This window comes from Antedon mediterranea, chromosome 5, assembly GCF_964355755.1.
Source record: "Antedon mediterranea chromosome 5, ecAntMedi1.1, whole genome shotgun sequence".
NCBI classification, from domain to species: Eukaryota; Metazoa; Echinodermata; class Crinoidea; order Comatulida; family Antedonidae; genus Antedon; species Antedon mediterranea.
Genome location: NC_092674.1, coordinates 19,338,737 through 19,360,995, shown reverse-complemented (window position 1 = coordinate 19,360,995; position 22,259 = coordinate 19,338,737). Strand labels below are relative to the sequence as shown.

The 22,259-nt window shown below is 33.4% G+C and overlaps 1 protein-coding gene across 1 annotated transcript in view; it reads left to right on the top strand.

The window, feature by feature from the left end:
- The window catches only part of LOC140049776 (uncharacterized), a 28,640-nt gene extending 13,258 nt beyond the window's left edge, over positions 1–15,382 (top strand). The window contains exons 11-21 of the mRNA XM_072094724.1: positions 6,047–6,115; positions 6,294–6,365; positions 6,680–6,745; positions 7,632–7,766; positions 8,039–8,107; positions 8,509–8,583; positions 8,711–8,782; positions 9,746–9,805; positions 11,223–11,404; positions 11,638–13,344; positions 13,474–15,382. Of these exons, the coding sequence (XP_071950825.1) occupies positions 6,047–6,115; positions 6,294–6,365; positions 6,680–6,745; positions 7,632–7,766; positions 8,039–8,107; positions 8,509–8,583; positions 8,711–8,782; positions 9,746–9,805; positions 11,223–11,404; positions 11,638–13,344; positions 13,474–13,595 (2,629 nt within the window). The 3' untranslated portion in view covers positions 13,596–15,382. The remainder of the gene's footprint in view (positions 1–6,046; positions 6,116–6,293; positions 6,366–6,679; positions 6,746–7,631; positions 7,767–8,038; positions 8,108–8,508; positions 8,584–8,710; positions 8,783–9,745; positions 9,806–11,222; positions 11,405–11,637; positions 13,345–13,473) is intronic.
- The last annotated feature ends 6,877 nt before the right edge of the window (positions 15,383–22,259 follow it).

Sequence of the window (22,259 nt, the reverse complement as noted above, 5' to 3'; positions counted from 1 at the left end):
AGTGCGAGTATTTTAAGAAAAGATATCCTTCAAAGCAGAGAGGCGCCATGGTTGTTTGATGGGACAATAAAATGCGATGAAAGACACAACAACATTCCGGCGTCCATAAAGACCTTTTTGAGATGGGTAATTCAAGGTCCATCGACATCAATGAATTGTTGCCGTTCAGAACAGATAGAGAGGTCATGTCTAAACATTGCAAAGAGCATCATATACGAGGTCAAAACTCAACGGCAAGTAGCCGATACACCTAAAAGTGACAACAGGTACAGGCACACTTGTGGAAATGAACACGTCCTTGCAGTTGGTTTGAAAGTCCATACATACAGCCGTAGCAAACATTTGGTTTCTTATCTACGTTCGTTGGGATTGTCAGTCAATTACAGTCAGATACTACGCATTGAAACTCAACTGGCCGATGCCGTAATTTTACGAATGGCTGCAACTGGTGGCATCTACATTTCACCAGGGCTTCAGTATGGTAGACCATTGTTCTTTGCTGCGGATAATATATATTTCTCAGAAGACACCAACGATTGGGAAAATACCCTACATGCTACTGTCATGGTTGCTTTTCAACAGGCCGCAGAACGTAATTTACCTGCTGACAAATTAATCATTTCATCTGAATCATCATCCAGATCGCTGAAGGGCTATACAGGAGTAAAAATTTACGATAGTGGTATTTGTGGAAATCCCAAACCAAGTAACTGTCCAAAATATCCGAATTACACAAAACAACAACAAACAAACAACTTCAACATTGCAATTAACATGGATCGTTCCTGGCTTGTAGCTAAGTAAAAAACTAATGAAGAAAACCATCATCCCGAAAGCTCATCGAATGAAACTGTAAACACTGATTATCAAACGTCAACCACTGAGTTTATACTACCATGGGCGGATTATAACTCTAACAAATGATGAGAGACCAATTACACAAATACAAACCCTTCTACTAATACCAGCACCTGCTCATGAATGGTCCACATTGCTTTCTGTGTTAAAAAGCATGCGCAGCACATAAATTGTCAGATTATTGGACCAAACAGAAAGACCATTGTTACATTGGACATGGACCTGTATATGAAGGCAGTCAAACTACAATCCCTAAAACCTGAAATGACAAAGAACTGCATTTTAAGAGTAGGCGAATTCCATACAGTTCTATGTGCACTTCGTGCTATTGGTAGTTCGATAGAGGCCAGTGGAATTGATGATGCATGGATTGAAGCTGATATCTATGGTCCTACAACAACCAGACAAATACTTGAAGGGCGACATATGAAAAGAGTCGTAATAGCACAACGCTACACGCGTTGCATGATCTTCTAATGGATGAATACCAATCCTCCAACGGGTCACTCCCCGAGACACTTACTGCAAAATCAGATCTTCTGCAGACTGCATGTAGTGAAAATGATTCAAGCACAGCAAAAAAGATCTCAAATGACTTATCAATTTTAGTCAGTGACCTACAAAAGAAATTGGATTTATTCACTACACAAACGTAGCGCTTCTTCGCCAACATTCAGAGTAATGTTAATGTACATGGACATGGTTCTGACTCTTATGCAGTTCATAAAAGCATCCTGACAGGGAGACTGGATTCTTCATCTCACTTCACTGGAGAAATTATGTATCTACTTTTTTAGCCAAAATAGGTTAAAATATGCACAGCACGTCCCAGAGTACCTGTCAAAGATGTACAGCCTACAAACAACTGACCCTGATGTATGGAAACAATTTTCAGAAGGGAATTTCTGTGTTAAGAAAAGAGACCTCAGTTTATATAGTTTGGGTGTGGATCATGCTTTAGAGCAAGATAACAGGCGATTGAAAGTTCTTGGAGGCTTATAGGGCATTACACAGAAGCCGGCAGCTCTGCAGCGGTTCTTCCTAATTGCACCAGAATTACAGAGATTATCATCTGAGGCAGAAAGTATGGCGGGATTTTATCGAGAAGCGTACATCATGAAATGTCTCCCACAGTTAATCGAAAACAAGAATTAAAGGTTACAAAATTGAAATCTGTACTACAGGAAATGAATCCATTTAGAGATTTTGGCAATCAACTAGTCAATGTAATTACCAAATCTGTTATACCAGACACAATTCGAGATGACATTCTCAGGCAAGAGACTTGTGGAATCGATGCTTATAACGACTTTGTCCAAAAGAAAATCATTGGCGATAAAAGCTTATGGGATAAAGTCACAAAGGTTAAATTGCAGCGCTGAACATCCACAGGAAAAAAATGTTCTGTGAAATTTGCACAACAATCATTTGAATTGAAAGAGAATCGATCGCTTTTTGCCCCTATGGCAATTGTTGCAAGGTCACGTCCAGAAATTGATATTGAAAGCGCAGTTGGTCAGTATGAATTTTCAAATGTAGCTCGTTCATTGTTTGCAGATGATGGTACACTGTTACCTTGTAACGATAAGTACAAGCTTATGGAAGAGTTGGAAGATTCTACTGTCAATAATGAAAACCAAATGGACACATTTGTACCACGCCAACAAGCTCTGGTTATTGATGGTATGGCATTTGTTCAACAACTTGGATCAACTGACACGACGTCATGCAAAATTTTAGCTAACAAAATTAATCAATGGTTAACCAAATATGTACAAAGTCACCAGTCTGTTCACATGGTATTTGACCACTATGGTATACCAATTTCACTGAAGCAACAAACCCGAAATAGGCGAATGACAAATACAAAAACTGGCGTGGATAAATCACATATATGTACCGATGCCACACCAATTCGGACAACGTTCAAGCAATTCATAGCACAAAACATGACAAAGGCTAGTTTGACCTACTATTTAGCAAACACAATTATATCACACTTTGAATCACATAACACAGAAGTAATTGTATCAACACAACAAGGAGCTATTTCTAACAAGGGCGATGTTGATAATCTTTCAAGCACACAAGAAGAGGCAGACACATTACTAATACTTAATGCCCTCTATGTGGCCAGTTTACATAAAGAGGTCAAAATAATGTCACCAGATACCGATGTTATGTTGCTTGCATTAAGACGATATCCCGACTTAGGACAGAATCCTTCATTCATTACAGGTGTTGGCAACAAGAGGCGCACTATACCTCTAAGACCAATCTATGAAGCAATAGATGACAAACTAGCTGCTGCTCTGCCAGGCTTCCACGCATTTACCGGTTGTGACACAACTGGTCGTTTTGCTGGAAAAGGAAAAACAAGATGGTGGAGACATCTAAAAAAGTCATGTGATAACGTACAATCAGTATTCGCACAACTGGGCACCACAGACACAGTTTCTTCTGAAATGAAGAGAACATTAGAAACATTTGTTTGCCAGTGTTATGTACCAGGTACTAATATGAATGAAATCTCATCAGTCCGATGGCAAATGTTTAAAAAGTCGTTCGCAGAATCCGAAAAATTGCCACCAACAAAAGGCGCACTCGAACAGCACATTAAGCGTGCTCATTATCAGGCGATGGTGTGGAATCATGACAGAATAGCAAAGCCACAACTACCAGGTCCATCAAACTGTGGATGGACAATTGACGACAAAACATACCGTCCTGTTGTAACTGAGCTTCCACCTGCACCAAAAGCTGTCCTCGAACTTGTCAGGTGCAAGTGTTCCAAAAACAGATGTTCAATCGCACGCTGCTCCTGCAAACGAGCAAATGTTGTTTGCACTGAAATGTGCATGTGTGAGGCATCAGAGGAAATATGTGAAAACACTCAACCATCTACCGCCTCTGATTCAGAAGAAAGCGATTTTGAACTTTGATCAGGTTAGCTAAGTGTACCCAATACACAATATTGAATGTCAGTTTGGACAATGGTCACGTCAGATATGGAAATGTTATTATCTTGGTATATTTTATATATCCACTGAAGTACTATACATGGTGACATACTGTAGGCTTCATTTATACAATACATCTGATAGTCATTTTGTATGTTTACAAAACAAATATAAAAAGTATTCATTTTAGTTAAAGCCCCAAGACCTGCAATTGTCGTTTTGTAAAAATAATGTATATATATATAACTTTAAAAACATTAAACCAGGTCATTTCTTATTTTTCACATTTTTAACAGTCTAAACACGAAAAAAGTTAACGAAATATGATCATATAGTATTTATTTTGACATATACAGTAATGTAGTTTGCGAAAAAACGTAGGTCCTAGGGCTTTAAAACATCGTTACAATAATAAACTCACTTATTTTTAACTTGAAATAAGGTGTTAGCTATATTATTTATAGACAAAATTTAAAATTTCTAGAAAATGGTCTGATGAACGTAGTATAAAAAGAAAACCGGCGATACCAAACACAATGGTATTTATAAGTTTCCGAAATTTGACCTTTGACCTCATTTTGATCACATGACATATGTAATTTGCGATTATCTCTGTTGCTATGCATTTTTGGATATGGGTGTAATGGAAATACATGATCAGTGCATGATTATCTTTCTAATGATACCACTTTTAATCATATTTGCCACTTGCCATGGTCGATAAAAATGGCACTAAAGTTTTTCTTGTTAACATCAAAAGCCTACAAGTGCCTTTTTTCGACATATTAAGCTCCTGAACTAAACAGGACAGGAAGCAATTTCGTAAAGTTGGTAAAGTAGAGAAATATTAGAAAATAGAGAAAAGTTAATTTCTGTAATTTTTAATAAACATAATTTACATGCATGCTATTAATGCTTTTTTTTATCTGGTATAGTTCAAATCCAAATCTTATTAAAATAGCCAAAGTTATCTTAAGAAGGGAGACCAAGACCAATTCGCTAATTATAGACCGATTTCTTTGATTTCAGTATTCTCTAAAATTGATGTACTCAAGATTATATGTTTACCAATATTTTTATTTGGATTTTTTCTATTTTTTTTATTAAAATGTTATTAAATCCAATTATTTTGGATCTTCTGCTCAATGACCGAATTGTTGAACGTAAAGTTGAAACACTATTCTTATGTGTTTTTATTCAAGATAATTTGAAATGGCCCAGTCAAAATAATTATATTTCTAAAAAAAATATCAAAAGCAATTGGATTAATAATAACAATAATCATAATAACAATAAAATAATAATTAAAATAATAACGACTACTACAGTAGTAATTACTATAATTTGTATGTGTTTAAATTTTAATGTGTATTATTATGTTTGTATGATGTAGGATGTTTAAGCGGATATTAGCCCTTGATGGCATTTGCAGCAATAAAGAAATTGAATTGAAATTGAATTGAATTGAATTGAATTGAATAATAAATAAGGTTAAGCATTTTTCCTTAATGTACTTTGTTTACCCTTTATAACCCATATTTACATATTTACTGCAACATTATTTGTTGCTACTACTCGTCAAACATAAATAAGAATAGAATAGAATAATTACACTATCTCCATTCCAAAAACCATCTGATTTTTTATTTAAACTTAAAATATTAAATCTACATGCTCTAAACAAGGTCCAAATAGCAATATTTATGTCTAATTATTATCAAAACCAACTCTCTGCTTCTAAGCTTGATGTTCAAAGATGTTGATACTGTAACAACCCATAATTACAACTTAGGAAGTATATAATTTATGTTGATGTTCCTTTTCTTAGACTCAGAAAGGTAAATTAGTTATCACTGTAGCAGGTCCGCATTTGTGGAATAGACTATTTAAATATTTTAAAGAAAAATTTAAAAACATTTTATTTGTCTCTTTACCATAATTAATTTATTAAATATTTGTATTTGCATTTAATTTAATTTAAATTTTTGTCATTTTATCGTTGTAATAAAGTAGTAAATGTTGTTCTTTGAAAGGCAATCGAGTTGTGTGCATATTTATGACATTTTTGCAAAAGTATGCATAATAGTGTTTACTTTACTGAAAAACATAAATCACTGTCCATGTTCTTTCTAAGTTTTGCATGCATTTTCACTTCAAATGTGTTTATGATAATTCGACAGTTACGGTTTTTAAATTCTATAACAACTTTTGTAATAATGTTGTCCTAGATATTTAAATGGAAACAGTTTGCAGAGCATACCAGCAAGAGCTTTTCAAGGCGAATATTTTATAGAGATGTAAGCATTTTTGTTTCCTTACTGTTCAGCTAACCATCGAACTATGAATTAGCTTTTGTCAGATTGGTTAATATTGCTCTTTTGTAAATGAAATTAGGCCTAATTTACTATCGATAGTAACTAATGTTGGTTATTCCATGCAAAGTAGTCTTACAAGTTATTCATATATTTTTTCCAGCTCACTTGCAGAAAACAAAATCCGATTTATAGATAAAGATGCCTTTGTTGCTGTGTACTATGTCCATAAACTGTGAGTTTTGTGTATGCGTAAAACAATGCTACAACAGTCTTATAAAAGCATTTCATTTGTATAGTATATAAACAGTAATGCAAAAGAAAAAAAAAGATTTTTTATACAGTTTTGTAGTTCTATTGTCTCACTTCTCTACAATAATACATATTTAGTATACTCCTGTAAACCAGAATTTGTTATAGATATCATTATTTAAATCTGATTAACAATTATTATTCATTATAATGATTATAATATCGTAAATGAATGAAAATTCATTATTACAGTACATTAAATGATTCTTATTTCTCTTTAATAAATACTTTATGTAGACAGCTTTCGAACAACAAACTTACGGAACTACCAAACATTATTAACTTACAAATAGGTTATATACTGTGAGTGTTTATGTTCTTACTCCTTTGTTGGTAACTTATAATCTTGACTGGTGGTAGTACATGCAATACCATATTAAATAATATTCAATGTGGAATATTGTGGTAAATAAAAACAAAATTACAAACCTGGTACCTCGTACCTTTGATCTTGTAGCCTAAAGCATAGTAACTTGTACTGTACGTACACATTATTTATTTGTTACATACAATATTGATAGTACCGTATTTTAAAAATGACCCATTTTATTTACCTGATATAAATTTAGGACTATAGGCATAGAAAAACTCTGAACCATTCGGTAAATTAACTCATTTTAAAACGACTAAGATGAACAAATCTGTGTGAATGTCATTGTCACAGATATTATCCGTTAAGTTGATATATCACCCAACATTTTAGTTTAGTTTAAAAGATTAAGGCGAAATAATTTAACATTAGTATTTAGTACATTATAGCATCGAAAGCAATTGCTTCTACAGAATTCATCAACTAACAAAAAAAGTCCGTGATTAACTATTTCACGCCCTCTTCGTAATTGTACGTTCCTCTTCCATACTTTTTACAAATACATTACTTATAGGTCAAGAATAAGTATCTTAATTAAATATAAATTGAGAATCAATTTGCAGTTCTGATAAAAGTACTCTGTGAGGATTTTAATCAATCATACCGATAGTTTTATATTGAAAGGTTGAAAAAACACCACCACCAGTTTAATATTATTTGTAATGTACCGGTAATTGTTTACCTGTTCTCTCTGGATCTAAGTCTAAATGTGTCACTTTTTGTCAGTATTGTGACAATAATTACCCCATACAGTAGTTACGTATTATAGGTAATACATTATTTTGTACAGAGGCCAACTTACGACTGTGTCTCTTTTAGAGATTTAAGCTGGAACAATCTGACATCTTTAGAAGACGACCGGATACCTACAGTTACGAACATACTATTACACGAAAATAATATTCAGCACATTTCCAAAAATATCTTTTCTGATATGGCATCCCTTGATAAGCTGTAAGTATAAACTTAAAGATCAAGTCCAGTCGACTCGATTGTCGAACGGATAAGAAAGACATAGCGACAATGTCGGAGGCACATGACTCCTTCACCAAAATACTGATGGTGGAAAACGTCTTCTCAGATATGGATTTAAAACATGTGCATGTCTTGCCCATGAACCATAATCTAAACAAGTTATAGGTCCTTTAAAAGTTTCATTTAAAAAATCAAGTTTTAGTCTTCAAAGCCATCTAAAACAATACTTAATCTATAATATTATTTTTCAGAATGCTTATGGGAAACAACATTACCTCTATACAAGAAGGGGCATTTATTGGAACTAATCTTCAGTTTCTGTAAGTTAATTACAATATTGGTCCCGTGTACATAATAGTGCACGTTAAATAACTTGCAACACTATTAGACAACAAAGATATCCGTGGTTTTGTTTTTGATTAACAGAAAGTGTTATATACTGCATGCAGCCTTTATATGTTTTAAAGCAAACGAGATTGAACGTTGAAATTTCACCACTTGAACATTTTAAGAATAATAAATGCTATTTTTACGTAAAACGAGCAAAACATTTTCTAATTGTTAGGACTTTTACTGTACATATCATGACGATGATGATGATGACGCCATTGAACTTAATTAAACGATAAAGTCATTCATTTTCGTTATCGTCGTTTACAATTGTGTAGGCCTATTTATTTTATTTATTTATTTTATAATGTGTTAATTATTTTTTCTTCAGCTTCCTTTATGGGAATGGAATTACTAACATTACGTATCAAACATTAAAAACCAATGGTAAAACGCTGAAATACATGTGAGATTTTTTACTATTTTAAAATAAGTAAAATAATAAATTTTTGATCTGTGTTATGCACATTTTAATAATAAAAAACCTAACCGAAACAAAGATATTTTAAACTAATTAAAGTTTTTTTTTTCAGATATCTATTTGACAATAAATTAGAGAAGATTGGGGAAAATGCTTTTTCACATATGACAGAAAATGGAACAATGTATGTTGAAAAATGAAAAATACTAGAGGGTTTGCTCGCTTCGCTCGCGCACCCTATAGTGGGTGTATCCGAATAGTCCTAAAAAAAATGACCAACGCCTCGGGAAATTGAAGCCCGGGTGACACCTATGCATATGACTGATGAGTATATGTATGTTTATTTTGTGATGTTTCATGAACAACTTTCGTAGCCTAATTATATCGGTCGTAGTAGACACAGTTTTAAATTTATAATTATAAATAGAGCAAGCAACAGAAATAATCGATAATATAAACAGTAAAGGTGTTTCCCTGGTATGCCTACCAGACCTCTAGTAACATTGAATCGCACCTAAATTTGATTAAATGATTAATAAATAGTATAAATAATTAGTTCAATTAGCCTGCTATAGTAACATTGAATCGCACGTAAATTTGATGAAATGATTAATAAATAGCATAAATATTTAGTTAAATTACTAAAACAAATTGTATTTCACGTAAAGTAAAGGCCTTTATAATTGATAGTTGAATATCTAAAACAATAAATTGCAGACCACTAATAAAATATTTGTATTTAATATTGAATGTCGCCACCAACGGCCATTTTTCCGGAAGCCAGTTGAACAACAGCGCGCGTGTGTAAAAATAACCCTGTGATATCCACAAACTTCGATAGGTAAAGCTAAATTGTGTCGTTGTAAAAGACAAAAATGGAACAATAGCGTAGTACTGAAAACTAATGTTATCAAAACTACGTTTCGCGGTACATCTAAGATAGATAAGGTAGGTATCCAAGGCGGAGATTTATACCGAAGTTATTCCATTGTCCTCGCCTATGTCGGAAGTAACCATAATTTATATATAGAAACAAACTATCATTATTTCATAACTGTATTGTTCATTATCCAAAACTATTAGTATCATCATTTTTCATTATGTCAATGAACTCGCATGCACTTAATACAACCTTATCTTTATTTAGATATCTGAACTGCGGTGGACTACAATCACTTCCGAATGGTATTGAAAAACATATAAAAACGTAAACACATTTTTCTCAGAATTAAATATTTGAATTACTATTGTTTCATTTACACACATCGACAACAAGAACATGATACTTATTGTAATTGAAACTATTGTTAATTATGTTTGGGAAATTATGATTTTATCTCCTTTCTAAGACAAGTATTATTGGATAGCCCATCGCCTCAAAACAATAAGTTACACATTGTTTATATGTTCACAGGTTTTATCTATATATAAATTTACGTAAGGGCAAAATTCGGTTAATCGCACGTAACTTCTAGAATTTGTATTAGAAGGTATATAAAGTGAATTCGTACTTTCGGTACTGATTTTAACCACCTAATATAATTCTGTTTACTAATTAAGTTATTTGTTTGTTGGTTTCCTTTCACAAAACATAAACATACATAAATAATCAGTACAAAACAAAAGAATAGAAAGGGGGTATCACAGCTTATAAGTAGAAACCACCTGTTACAAAACAGTATATATATAAATAGAAACATGAAAAGAAGCACAAGGGCATAGGCAAACAAAATGTGACTTTAAAGAAAATGCAAACAATTTTTGTTTTTATTTTTAACAAAGAAAAGGAGAATAAAATGTAATTGTTCAGTTTTAATCATTAAAAAAGGAGACATAAACAAACAACAAAATACCTGTTTTAACCAGAGTTTTGCAAAAGTAATTTATGTTTGTATTTTATTTTAAAAGTTATAGGATTCCTATGTAACTTACGTGTATTAGGTATTTCACGCCAAAGTTCAACCCCTTTAATGACTAAACTTAACTGCATTGTAAAATAAAATAAATGAATAAAAATGAATGATGGCCGTCTTTTGGTTTTTTAATTTCTTGAAATACGCCCATCTTTATTTGATATTGCTAGATTTCCAATTCCTGAGTTCAATTCTTTCCCAAAAGTCAATCTAATTTTAGCCATTATTTACTTTTATTTCACCCTAAACATGCGCTTTCAGGTCGAAGAACAGAGAGCAGCTAAATAGTTTTTATATAGCAATAACATTTACAATACAACAGTAAAAAACATGAAGTAATTGATGAATATCTTGAAATAAGCTTTAATTTATTCAAGATTTGCTGTAGTTAGTAGCGTACGTTAAGATAGAGTATGTAGCTGTCGTTAATAACGCCAAGGACGTGGTGCAGTGAGTTGCGTAATAAAACTACTGCTTAGTTATATAAAGGCGTATGCTGCGCAATACATACGCCAGATGTACGCCGTGCATGTGAATTCTCTCTTATATAGTTTATACGCTCCACGTGCGTTGGGCTCATCCTGATGAGATAGAAATTTAGACAATTAACTGCGAACTTTTGCATCTTATCAGTTATAGTACCTATGTTTTATACTAAGACAATAATTCAATGTTCAAAAGTTATTGTTATTATAATTTATTTTTTACTAGTATTTGTGTTACTGATAATACAGAAATCAATATAAACATTGTTGGAGACATATTACATTATATTGATAGAGGTAGTGGTTTGGCATGTAATTCAGAAACGGGAACGTGCAGTCTATGCAAAAAGGGGACATACAAACTATTGTCAAACCTAAATTATAAACCATGTACAAAGTGCCCTCCAGGTAGTTGATGGTATTTATTAATTATTTCAATTATTTTATGTCCAATATTTTTAATGACATTAAATTGTTTTCAGTTAAATAAATTTGATCACATAGCAAATAATCTTTATACATAAACGATTTTATCTAAATTGTTTTCAGTTTACTTAATTTGATCACATAGCAAATAATCTTTATACATAAACGATTTTATCTAAATTGTTTTTAGCAAACATTTTATCTCATCGTTGCAGGTGGCTTCTATCAAGATAAACTCGGAGTTATTGAAAGGATTGATTATAACGAGACCTGTCAAAAATGTCCTATTGGAAGTTTTTCAAATAATGCAGGAGCGGCGTCCATCGCGGATTGCCAGACGTGTCCATCTGGAACCGATACCAGTACCTTTGCTAATCTAAATGCTTGTTATTGCCTTGACAAGTTCCATAGAACTGATCGGTTTGGTCCATGCATGCCTTGCCCGATGGGTGTTACGTGTGAAGGAGGGTATCAAAATATAACACGGGGATACTGGTGGTCCTGGGATTTCACTTGTGATTGTATTGTAGATGAAGAACAAAACAAAAGCTCTTGTTTATCGGCGTACAACGCATTTATAATTAATTTACAAAACAACAATTTTCCCCTTGACGATCCAAACCAACTAAAAAATGCTGTATACAAAGGTCCATTACCACAAATACATCTGTGTCCACTACGAAAAAAGAGTTGTAGCATTGGATTGGAATTGAATGACACTTGTGCTAAAGGATACACTGGTTGGCTTTGTGCAGCATGTTCAAAAGGATATTATCAGTTATTTAACGAATGTCACAAATGCCAAGGCCCTCTCCTGACTGTTATCACATTCATTTGTGTTATTTTTGTAACGTTTGGAGTTATTTGTCTCATTTGGAGATTACAACAAAGGAGTACCGACCACCACCAAAAAACAAAACTAGATTCATTTGTGACATATCTAAAAATTGCTATAAACTTCTATCAGATTTTAGGTATACTGTCAGAAGTAACTGAAATTCACTGGCCTAAAAACTATGAATATGCTGGTAGAATAGTTCAGTATTTTGACATCATAAGATATATTAGTATGCTAAGCCCAAGATGTTTATTTGAATCTTGGAATGCATATTCGTCACTTCAAGTTGCTATTTCCACACCTGTTTTCATAGTAATCACTATGTCCACCTTTTACCTTATGTTTTATACGTGGAATAAGTGCCATGGTGTAGCAATAGCTGAGAGCCGCACACGTGACAAATGTATCGTTGTGTCAATGCTACTTTTTTACCTTACATATGCAAACATATGTGCAGACATCATGGCGGTTGGACCATGGTCAATTCGTTTATATAACGTTACAGAAGATGGTAATGTTAGTAAAACAGTACTAACGTCAGACTACTCGATTGATCTGGACCAAAATGATGGATCTACATATCAAATCAACAAAACACTTGTTTACATTTCTTTAACATACATCATTGGCTTCCCATTGGTCATAGTTCTTATGCTATACTGTCTAAATGTACATTGTGATCAGCATGAAGAAAACCAGGATCAAGGACGGATGATTGGTGTGAGGTTCTTTTGTGGACAATACAAGCACAAATTTTGGTTTTGGGAATCATTTGAGCTGTACAACAAAGCTCTGTTGGCACTCATTGCCAACTTAAAAGATGACGTGTCCTCAAGTTTGTCATACTCTTTGTTTTTTACTGTCATCTTTATTGTATTGCATTTGTACCTTCAACCAATGAAAGAGAAGTCAGAGCAGAGATTCCAATTGTTGACTCTTGTCTTTATCGTTGTAAATCTATCCATTGGGGCGATCGTTAACTTGGATCAAAATGTCAATATAGATGACGTCATTGGTTTACTACACAAGATAACTCCCGTTATTCTAATTATGCTGAATGTTTCTATCATGCTGATCGTAATTGGTAAGGTATTTATAGAAGGTCTACAATGGATATATAGGCCTATCAAACCACCAGAGTTAGCCAACTGATTATAACAAAAATAGTTTTTTGAGTACTTTTTATTAAATTAATTTATTGTTTCGTTTTCAGTGGATTTTTTTAAGAAACTTAAAACAGACTGTTGTCGTCAAGAGAGTGGGGCACTGCTTCTTCAGATCGATGATGATGACTTTGAAGAATCACACATTGAGGAAAACAATGTTATAATATAGCTTTAGTTTTTATATTAAGGAAATATTTATATTATCAATATTTTTAAAGATAGTGATGAATAAGGAATTTAATATATTCCTTTTATGTTTGTTTTTTAGTTAGTTTAAACTGAATAAAATATTGGAGAATATATACATCGGATCAATTATTCTAGTGTGGAAAGTGTCACCTGGTGGAGACTAGAACGCTTAACCACTAAATAGTCATTATGGTATTTGTTAAAACATATACATGTAGAATAGCAAATAGTTAATCACAGTTGGAATAATAAATATTAGTGCAAACAAGAATGTCAATAACAATTATGTAAATTGAGAAAACAAAACGTTAATACGTATGGTAAACATTGTTGTTGTATACCATTGTGTATTTTGCATTTATATTTGTATATAAATATATATATATACTGAAATGTAATTAAATAATTTAAAACGATAAGATGAGGAAATATATGAGAATGAGAAAAAGTCGCCCCAACCGAGACTCGAACCCGGAACCTTCTGCTTGATATGCATATGTCCTAACCATTAGACCACTGGGGCTTTCATGGCATTGTTCAAACTCGATTGTACAGCGACTCTTTCCACAGATTTCCTCATCTTATCGTTTGAAATTATTTAATTAAATTTCAGTATAGGAAATGTGATGTTTATAATATAAAAAAGTATCTCTTCAGAGATCCCGCTTCGTGAATAAAAATACTGAAAGATGAGGGCGTATCAATTTGATCTCTGGTGCGCGTGCGTACAACTGAGGGACTAGTGCTGTTCCGCCGTACAACGCCGAGAATGTTAAATTTCAGTATGTCATCGGGCGGTTTAGAATTTATTCTGTGCCTGTGATATATACACTATTATATTCACACTTTTAGATAATGAAGGATTATTGGGTGTTTAAGATAATTGTATAAAATCAATAATGCTGTACCCTATTAACAATATTCTGTATATAATGCTGTACCTTTTTAACTTGTTGGTGATTTGTTAGATCAAATGGGAAATGAATGTTTGTTGGTTGGTATGTTTTTTTTTACGATTTCTGTTTTATGTGGATTCCTTTTGTTTATTTTATATGAATAGTGAAATTGATGAATAAAAAAAAGATTTTTTTCTTAATATAATATAGTACCTCTCCAGCTGATCTGAACGGCGACACATTTAACACTGATTACAAATGTCATGGATCAGTTGTTGTTCGTGTGCGTTCTGCGTATTTTTTGCATAAATTATGTGTCTGCGCGTCAGAAAAGCTTTTGTTGCAAACACAGGAAGATGTGATTTTCATTACCGTGTTGTATATTATTATTATGCCGTTGTTGAAGTTACCATTGTAGGTAGTAAAACGAATTATATTACACGGTAGACGGAACATTGCCTGTTAATTGATTATTCGAAATTGCCTGCATACAACTTAAATAAAGCAAATTATGTTCTCAAATCTTTACTTCAATTTATAGAGAAATGGTTGATTGCTGTACGATCTTTCGTTCTTAGTTAGTAAATACATCATTCAAGTTGGTTCAGGTATTACTCATTTGTAATGACGTTCAATTGACTGTGTTGTTCTTAATGGTAACCAGTTTGTACACAGTAATTATAGTGGTAGTATATACAGCGATAAAGTGAAGTTATAAACTGATTGTTATTGAAATTATGTAACGCTTGTTTGTATATTTGCAGGGCTTTCCTTCGTTCTCTTTATTTTCTGAGTAACGTTGATTCGTGCACAATAAATGGTATGGTAACGGCAATCAACAACTTGTTTTCTTTCTGTTAGTCTTGATATTGTATTCATTTGAGCCAAGCCTCGTACTCTTGATACCCGGGGAGCAAACTTCCAAATTAATCCGGGGCATTGTCTCACGTACCACGACACAAATATGCCTGACGAATAGTGTTTTAGCTATGGTTCATTGAAGCAATTAATATGACACCAACTAATTTAATTTATGTTTAGCATGGTATTTAAAATATATTTCCCCATGTTTTTAAAGAGTTTAGAACATATATTTGTTGTTAGAGTGGCTAAAGAAGTATTTAACCTCTCTTCACCTACATTTTTGGAAACTTTTTGTTCGTTGTTTAGTTGTCTTTAAATTAGGTAAAATATATATTGTCAGATTATTTCAAAACCTGGTGAATTTCAATGAACACTACTTTACTGTACACTCTCCCTAATTTAAAGACAAAAACCAAGTACCTTGTTTGTTTTTTTCGGTATGTGATAAACTAGAAGCTAGTAAATTATGCATTATGCCATTAGTCCCGAAACGGCCACTAACTTTCGCGACGACAGTGCTACCAAGCAAGGTTGACATGCGTATGTGATACAGAATCTAAAGTCGTCAATTGGACATAGAATTGACGAAATGGAGTCCAACGACTTTACCAAAATAATATGCCCAACCAAACTCAAATGCATGCGCACAATAAATGGCGTTTTCGAACAACTACGCTATGGAAAACTACTACTCGGACAACTACCACCCAGATAACTACCCCCTAGGACAACTACCACCCGGTCAACTAGGATAACTATCCTCCTATTGGCAAATACCCTCTAGGAGAACTACAAACTAGGAAAACTACCCTCTATGACAACTATCCATAGGATAACCACCCCTAGGGCAACTATCCTCTAGGATATCTATGCACCGTATGAGAACTACCCCTCTCCCAGAACAACTACCCTCAAGGAAAACTATTCATAGGATAACCACCCCTAGGACAACTACACCCTAGGACATCTATGCACTCTATGACAACTACCCCTCTGCCTTGAATAACTACCCTCTAGGACAACTTTACACCCTAGGACAACTACCAGATACAAAGGATACAATAATTAGCCAGAAGAAAGAAGTTCAAAACGTTCAAAAAAGGTGAAAACGTATTGGAGTGTTTATTACCAAAACCCCTGACTAAAACATTAACCTACAATATTATAAAGAACAACCATAACATAATAAATAGTATATATCCACTGAAGTCACGCAAAATAGTAATACTACCCTCTATAATTAATAATAAACATTTAAATAATTTTAATTTAAGGATTAAATAATTGCTCTAAAATATGTGTTTGCGTTATTACTAGCAATGACTAAATAATTATAATACACCATAAACATCTTTATGACAATAATGCAATATTGCAAATATTCATTCCGAATAGGTTTGTAAATAATTAAGTTAAAACTAACATTTTCAAAAAATCTTTATTTCCTTTTAAAATAAATGTTAAATTATACTATTTTTAAAATAATTTATGCTAACAAAATGTATATCTATGTTTAAAATAAATCGATAGATTATAGATATTTTGTCAACATTTTATTAACTGTAATGCACAAAATATACAAAATGGAACATACTGTAATATAATGTTGGTTTGTTGAGGTACTAATGAAAGACTCTAACTCGCTTGACTGTCGTAACACATATATTATTTATTCAGTATAATACTTCAGTACAATATACAACTATAAGTATAGATAAGGAACGCGGAGGATCAATGATGCTGTCGGTGAGGTGTGAAGTGTGTAGGTCTGCTGTGAGGTGTGTGCTCCGTGAGGTGGCTGTAAGGTGTGTCTGGGCCCTTCTGAAACTTGGGAGTATATTGGCTCAGTTCATTTGCATATGTCACTACGTAATCTGTGAGGGTAACGATTGGTCCTAAGTTGGTCCAGGGGTGTTTAAGTGGGAGTGATTAACGGTATAATAAGGTATTTCTGTGATGGATGACACTGTCAAGTCTGTACTTAAATAGTGTCGATCACTCGATGGGAAAGTCACAAAATTAAGCTAAGTGTTTTCTTTAGGGACTCTATTATAAACTAAATGGTCATTAAAACATCTGGACAAACTCTCCTTTGGACTTTCTGGGTCAAGTTTGTGAACCTATTTGAATTCCGATACAAAGGTCAATTTCTTAAATATAACAGTATATCCTTATATTACATCCCTCTGTTTCCCTTTTTTTTTTCTAATCTATTTAACATATAAAATGGTTATAATAGTGGCATGCAAAATTAAAGTTATATAAAAGAAAAAAAACATTATACATATATGCAAAAATTGAGTTAGCCAAAACCATTGACTCTGAAGTGTAACCTTATCACTTTCACTCTCTCTCTTCTCTCTCTTAAAAAAATTAAAATCAAAAATGAATTTGGTATAAAATTCGCGTAAATCAAACATAAATCAGTTAAAAATAAAATTACAAAACTTAAAAATAGTATGTTACATTGAACATACGTCAAATCGTGCGACAACTCATCGCGTTCTAATGGTCTTCAAACATAAATCAATCAAATCAAAACATAAAATTCAAGAAACTGTGGCTGATTAGCCTAAAATCAAAATATCAAACTTAATCACTTAAACTTTAAAGAAACAAATGTGTGTGTCCCGTTGACACAAACTTATCCACAATATATCATTATCGTCACAACTTTATCGATTTAAGCATTTATATTCACAGGTAATTACGATTTCAATCAATCGACAAATTCGACTTTTGTACTCAATGTCAACAAAATTACAATTAAAAGTACTAAGAAAATCTCCTGTTATTGTATATCAATTAATTAATGCTTGAGATTAACGACTCAAAGGTTCAACAAAATATTTGTTACAAAATGATTGTCGTTCTTTTCAATATCTCAATATATCGATCATCAAAATTCAAAATTAATCTTTATCAAAAAAAACTCGTTACAAAATCAATACTTAAACATAAATTCAATTCTCTTTTAACTGAAATCACATTATTATTAAACAAATCTCATCAAATACGTAGACTATGCTATCATTAATTTAGCAAATGTCGTAATTTAAAATAATCTTGCAAAAAATTAAATCAGTAACTTGTTGCATTATACAAACGTTTTATGAATCGTTTTGGCGATCCACTTATCGGTATCTGTTTATCATTAATGATCTCTTTAATTAATTTATCTGTATCGTTATATCTGTCAATATTCCACCAAAATTTGCGATCATTAGATTCGTGTTTTGTTTTATCAGTGTTGCGTTTGGCTGAAGTCGGTTTAGAATATGAAACTAAAACTTGGAAATGTCCTGCTTTAAATCTACCTCGGTTTAATGTCATATTTGAATCATTAGGTGCTGTCATAATTAGATTAGTTTGTTCCTTGATTTGTTCTTCTTTCATTTGGAATGGGGCTGCTAATCCCATGTTATTCTCTACACAGTCAATGTAAGGTTGCAAGTTAAGGGGTTCTATCTTAGTTGGATGTGTAAGGGTATCTGATTGCAATTGGGTGGGTGTCCTATCATGTTCGTCTACAAATTCAACATTGATTTCGTCATTTACTACATTAATGGTGTTTTGGATTTTATCGTTATTATAATCAGTTGGTTCATTCAACAATTGTTTAAGTTTTTGTAGATGTGTAAAATTTTTGCGTTCTTTAGGCGTTCTCATAAAACAGGGTTTCAGTCTGTTATAATTGAATACGTCGCGAAGTATTTCTCCTTTAATCGTCGCTAGGATGTAGTGTGTTCTGTCTAGTACTTCATGAATCACTAATGGTCCGACCCATTCTGCGGCGATTTTCTTTGAATTTGCCGTTAGTGATGATGATGTTGGCTTGTATAAATATACGAGTTGTCCTACTGAGTAAATTGGACTTTTTTCTAAGCGTTGGGAAATTTTTGAGTTTTGGACGTTTTGTTGTGTTCGCTGTAATTGTAGCATTGTCTGTGAAATGTTTTGAAATTTCTTCTTGAGATGTTCAAAGTATTCTTCATAGGAATGAGACAATCCTGAAATAGGGTTAAATGCTAATGAGGTCAAACTTGGAGGTTGGCGGCCAAAAACTAATTCGTAAGGGGAGTGGTTTCCTAGATGTGGGGATGAAAACGAGTTATAAGCATAACATGTTGTTGATACAAATCTAACCCAATCTGTTCCGAATTGGTTAAGGTTGACCTTTAACAGGTCCGATACGGTGCGGATATGACGTTCAACTTGTAAACTACCGTGATTGTGGACGCTGATGATTTTCCTATCAATATTAAGGGTGTTACATAATAGTGTTAATAATTTTCCTGTAAGGGAGGTTGCTGCATCTGAAATAAGACGAGATGGGGGCCCAAAAATACTGAAGACCTTTTGAATTAGTGCTTTGCAAATTGTTTCGGCATCAATGGATTTCAAAGGTACACAAATCAAAAATCTAGTTATCTCATCACATACTACCATAATGTGTTTAAAACCTGAAGGTGAAGTTGGCATACTCTTAAAATCTAGACTGAGTGTATGAAAGGGACGGTAAGTTGCTGGTACTCGATCGTGTAAAGGACGTAATTTATCGGTTTTGGGACGAAATTGTTGACATCTAAGACACGCTTGGGTATAATTGTTGACTTTCTCGAACATAAGGGGCATGTAAAATAATTTCCTAATAGTAAGGTAAGTACGCATCGTACCTTGGTGGCTACTTAACAAATTGTCGTGATACTGAGAAATAACAGTCTCTGCTAAGTTTTCAGGAACAGCTAATTGCAATACAAATTCTCCACCTTTATCTTGGAAAAATAAACGGAATAGTAAACCGTTGCACAATATGTACTGCTCTGACTTATTCTGAACTGCACGAGCTGCTTTCTTATCAGCTGGAAGGATATCATGAACTAAATAATCATAAACTGGCTTAAAAAATGGTGAAGTTTCTTGTTCAACACGTAATTGTTTAACATCTACTGGGAGGTTATAATCTCTAATTATCTTTCTTTGAATAACATCCATTAATCTATCTAAGTCTTGTTGTTTTGGGATGTGTGCTGACTTAAATTCAGTTATGTTTGGTACTAGTGGTTTGGGCGATGTATACAATTCAACTGGTACATTTCGATGTGTAGTATCTTTGCTTTGCTTATTTTTGTCTACTAGTCGTTCCTCTGGAGGTTGTCGAATGTTTACATTACGTATTGGGGGTGGCGTTACGATGGGTGGCGTTGTGATGGGCGGTGATCGATGTGCGTTTGTTTGTTGTCTCGTGATTATCTGTGGTGTAGTGGTAGGTTGAGGTGTAGGTCGCGTGTTTGTTGTCACTGGGTTTTGATTAATGACAGGCGTTTGTACTGGTTTGGGTTTATGTAGGTCAGGTATATTTATTCCCATTTTCTTGGCGTATGACCTTGTTACTGGTCTGCTAGTAGATGTGTTTGTAATCGGGTTAAGAGATTCAGTCTCTGTAATATTAAATGCAATGGGTACAACTTGATCAATTTCGGAATCGTCGTCACGAGGGGCTCGGGAGAGAAAATCTGCTAAAACTAATTCAGTTCCTTTCTTATAACCAATTTGGAAAATGTATCCGGACAATCGTAATATTAGTTTCTGTAAACGGGGTGTACATGGCTGATCTTTTGAATTCCAAATTTGTACAATTGCTGAGTGGTCTACGAATGCATCAAATTCGCAACCCTTTAGTAAGTGTCGAAATGCTGAAACGTTAATGTAAAGTCCAAATAACTCTAATTCTGTGACGCTATATCGTTGACAGGCTTGTGGTAAGATTTTGGAATAATAACCTATTATGTGTTCTTTATCGTTTACTGTTTGTGTTAAATATGAACCTGTTGCGGTTCTTGAAGTGTCGCTATATAGCGTAAATCTACCTTCTTTTCTAGGCATTTGAAGAGTTGGTGGTTTAACCATTAATTGTTTAATTTCGTCAAATGCTTTCTGGTGTTCAGTAGACCAAAAAAATTTTCGGCGTTTGCTTGCGAGTGTGTGTAACGGACGTAAAATTGATTGTATTTGAGGGAAAAAATGGGATACATAATTTACTGCACCAATAAATCGTTTAGTTTCTTTATGGGTTCGTGGGACTGGCAAATTTCGGATAGCTGCACACCTGTCGCCTAATGGTGTGATACATGCGTGTCCTGAAGAATTAATCAGGATGGTGTGTCCCATATATTGCACTTTATTCTTGAATAACTTACATTTCTTTGGACAAATTCTAAAACCATTTAATTGTAGGGCTTGTAAAACGGAAACGAGGTGCTGCTTATGAGCAAATTTGTCTTGGCTAAATAAAATAATATCATCGTGATGGGCGATACAGAATTTTCTAGAATTTGGGATTTCATTTAAAATTTCGTCAATCTTTGCTTGAAATATACCTGGTGAAACGTTTAATCCTTGTGCTAATCTCTTATAATAATAATGCTTTCCACCATGATATGAAGCTATACCTGTGTATTGTTGGGCATGTTCGGCTAATGGTACACAGTGGAACGCTGATTTCAAATCAATTACGCTAAGAATCTGTGCATTAGCGTTACCTATTGTTTTCAAAGTTTCGGCCAATAATGGAAATGGGTGATTAATACGTTTTATCCTGGAATTGAGATAGCGGAAGTCTGTGACAACTCTTTTATCTTTTGAATTTTTCTTTGAAACAAGAAGGACAGGGGAAGTATACGATTGGTGTCCTACTGCTAAGATTCCTAATTTGACTAATTTGTTCAATTCGGCCTCAATAACATGTTTGTCTTTGTCTGTCGCGAAGTATGGGCGAATAAAAAATGGTTCATCGTTAGAGAGGTGTATGTCAGCTTTGAAGTTTGGGCAGCTAGATAGTTCACCATAAAGTGAAAATGCATTTCTGTTTTGTTGTAAGGTTT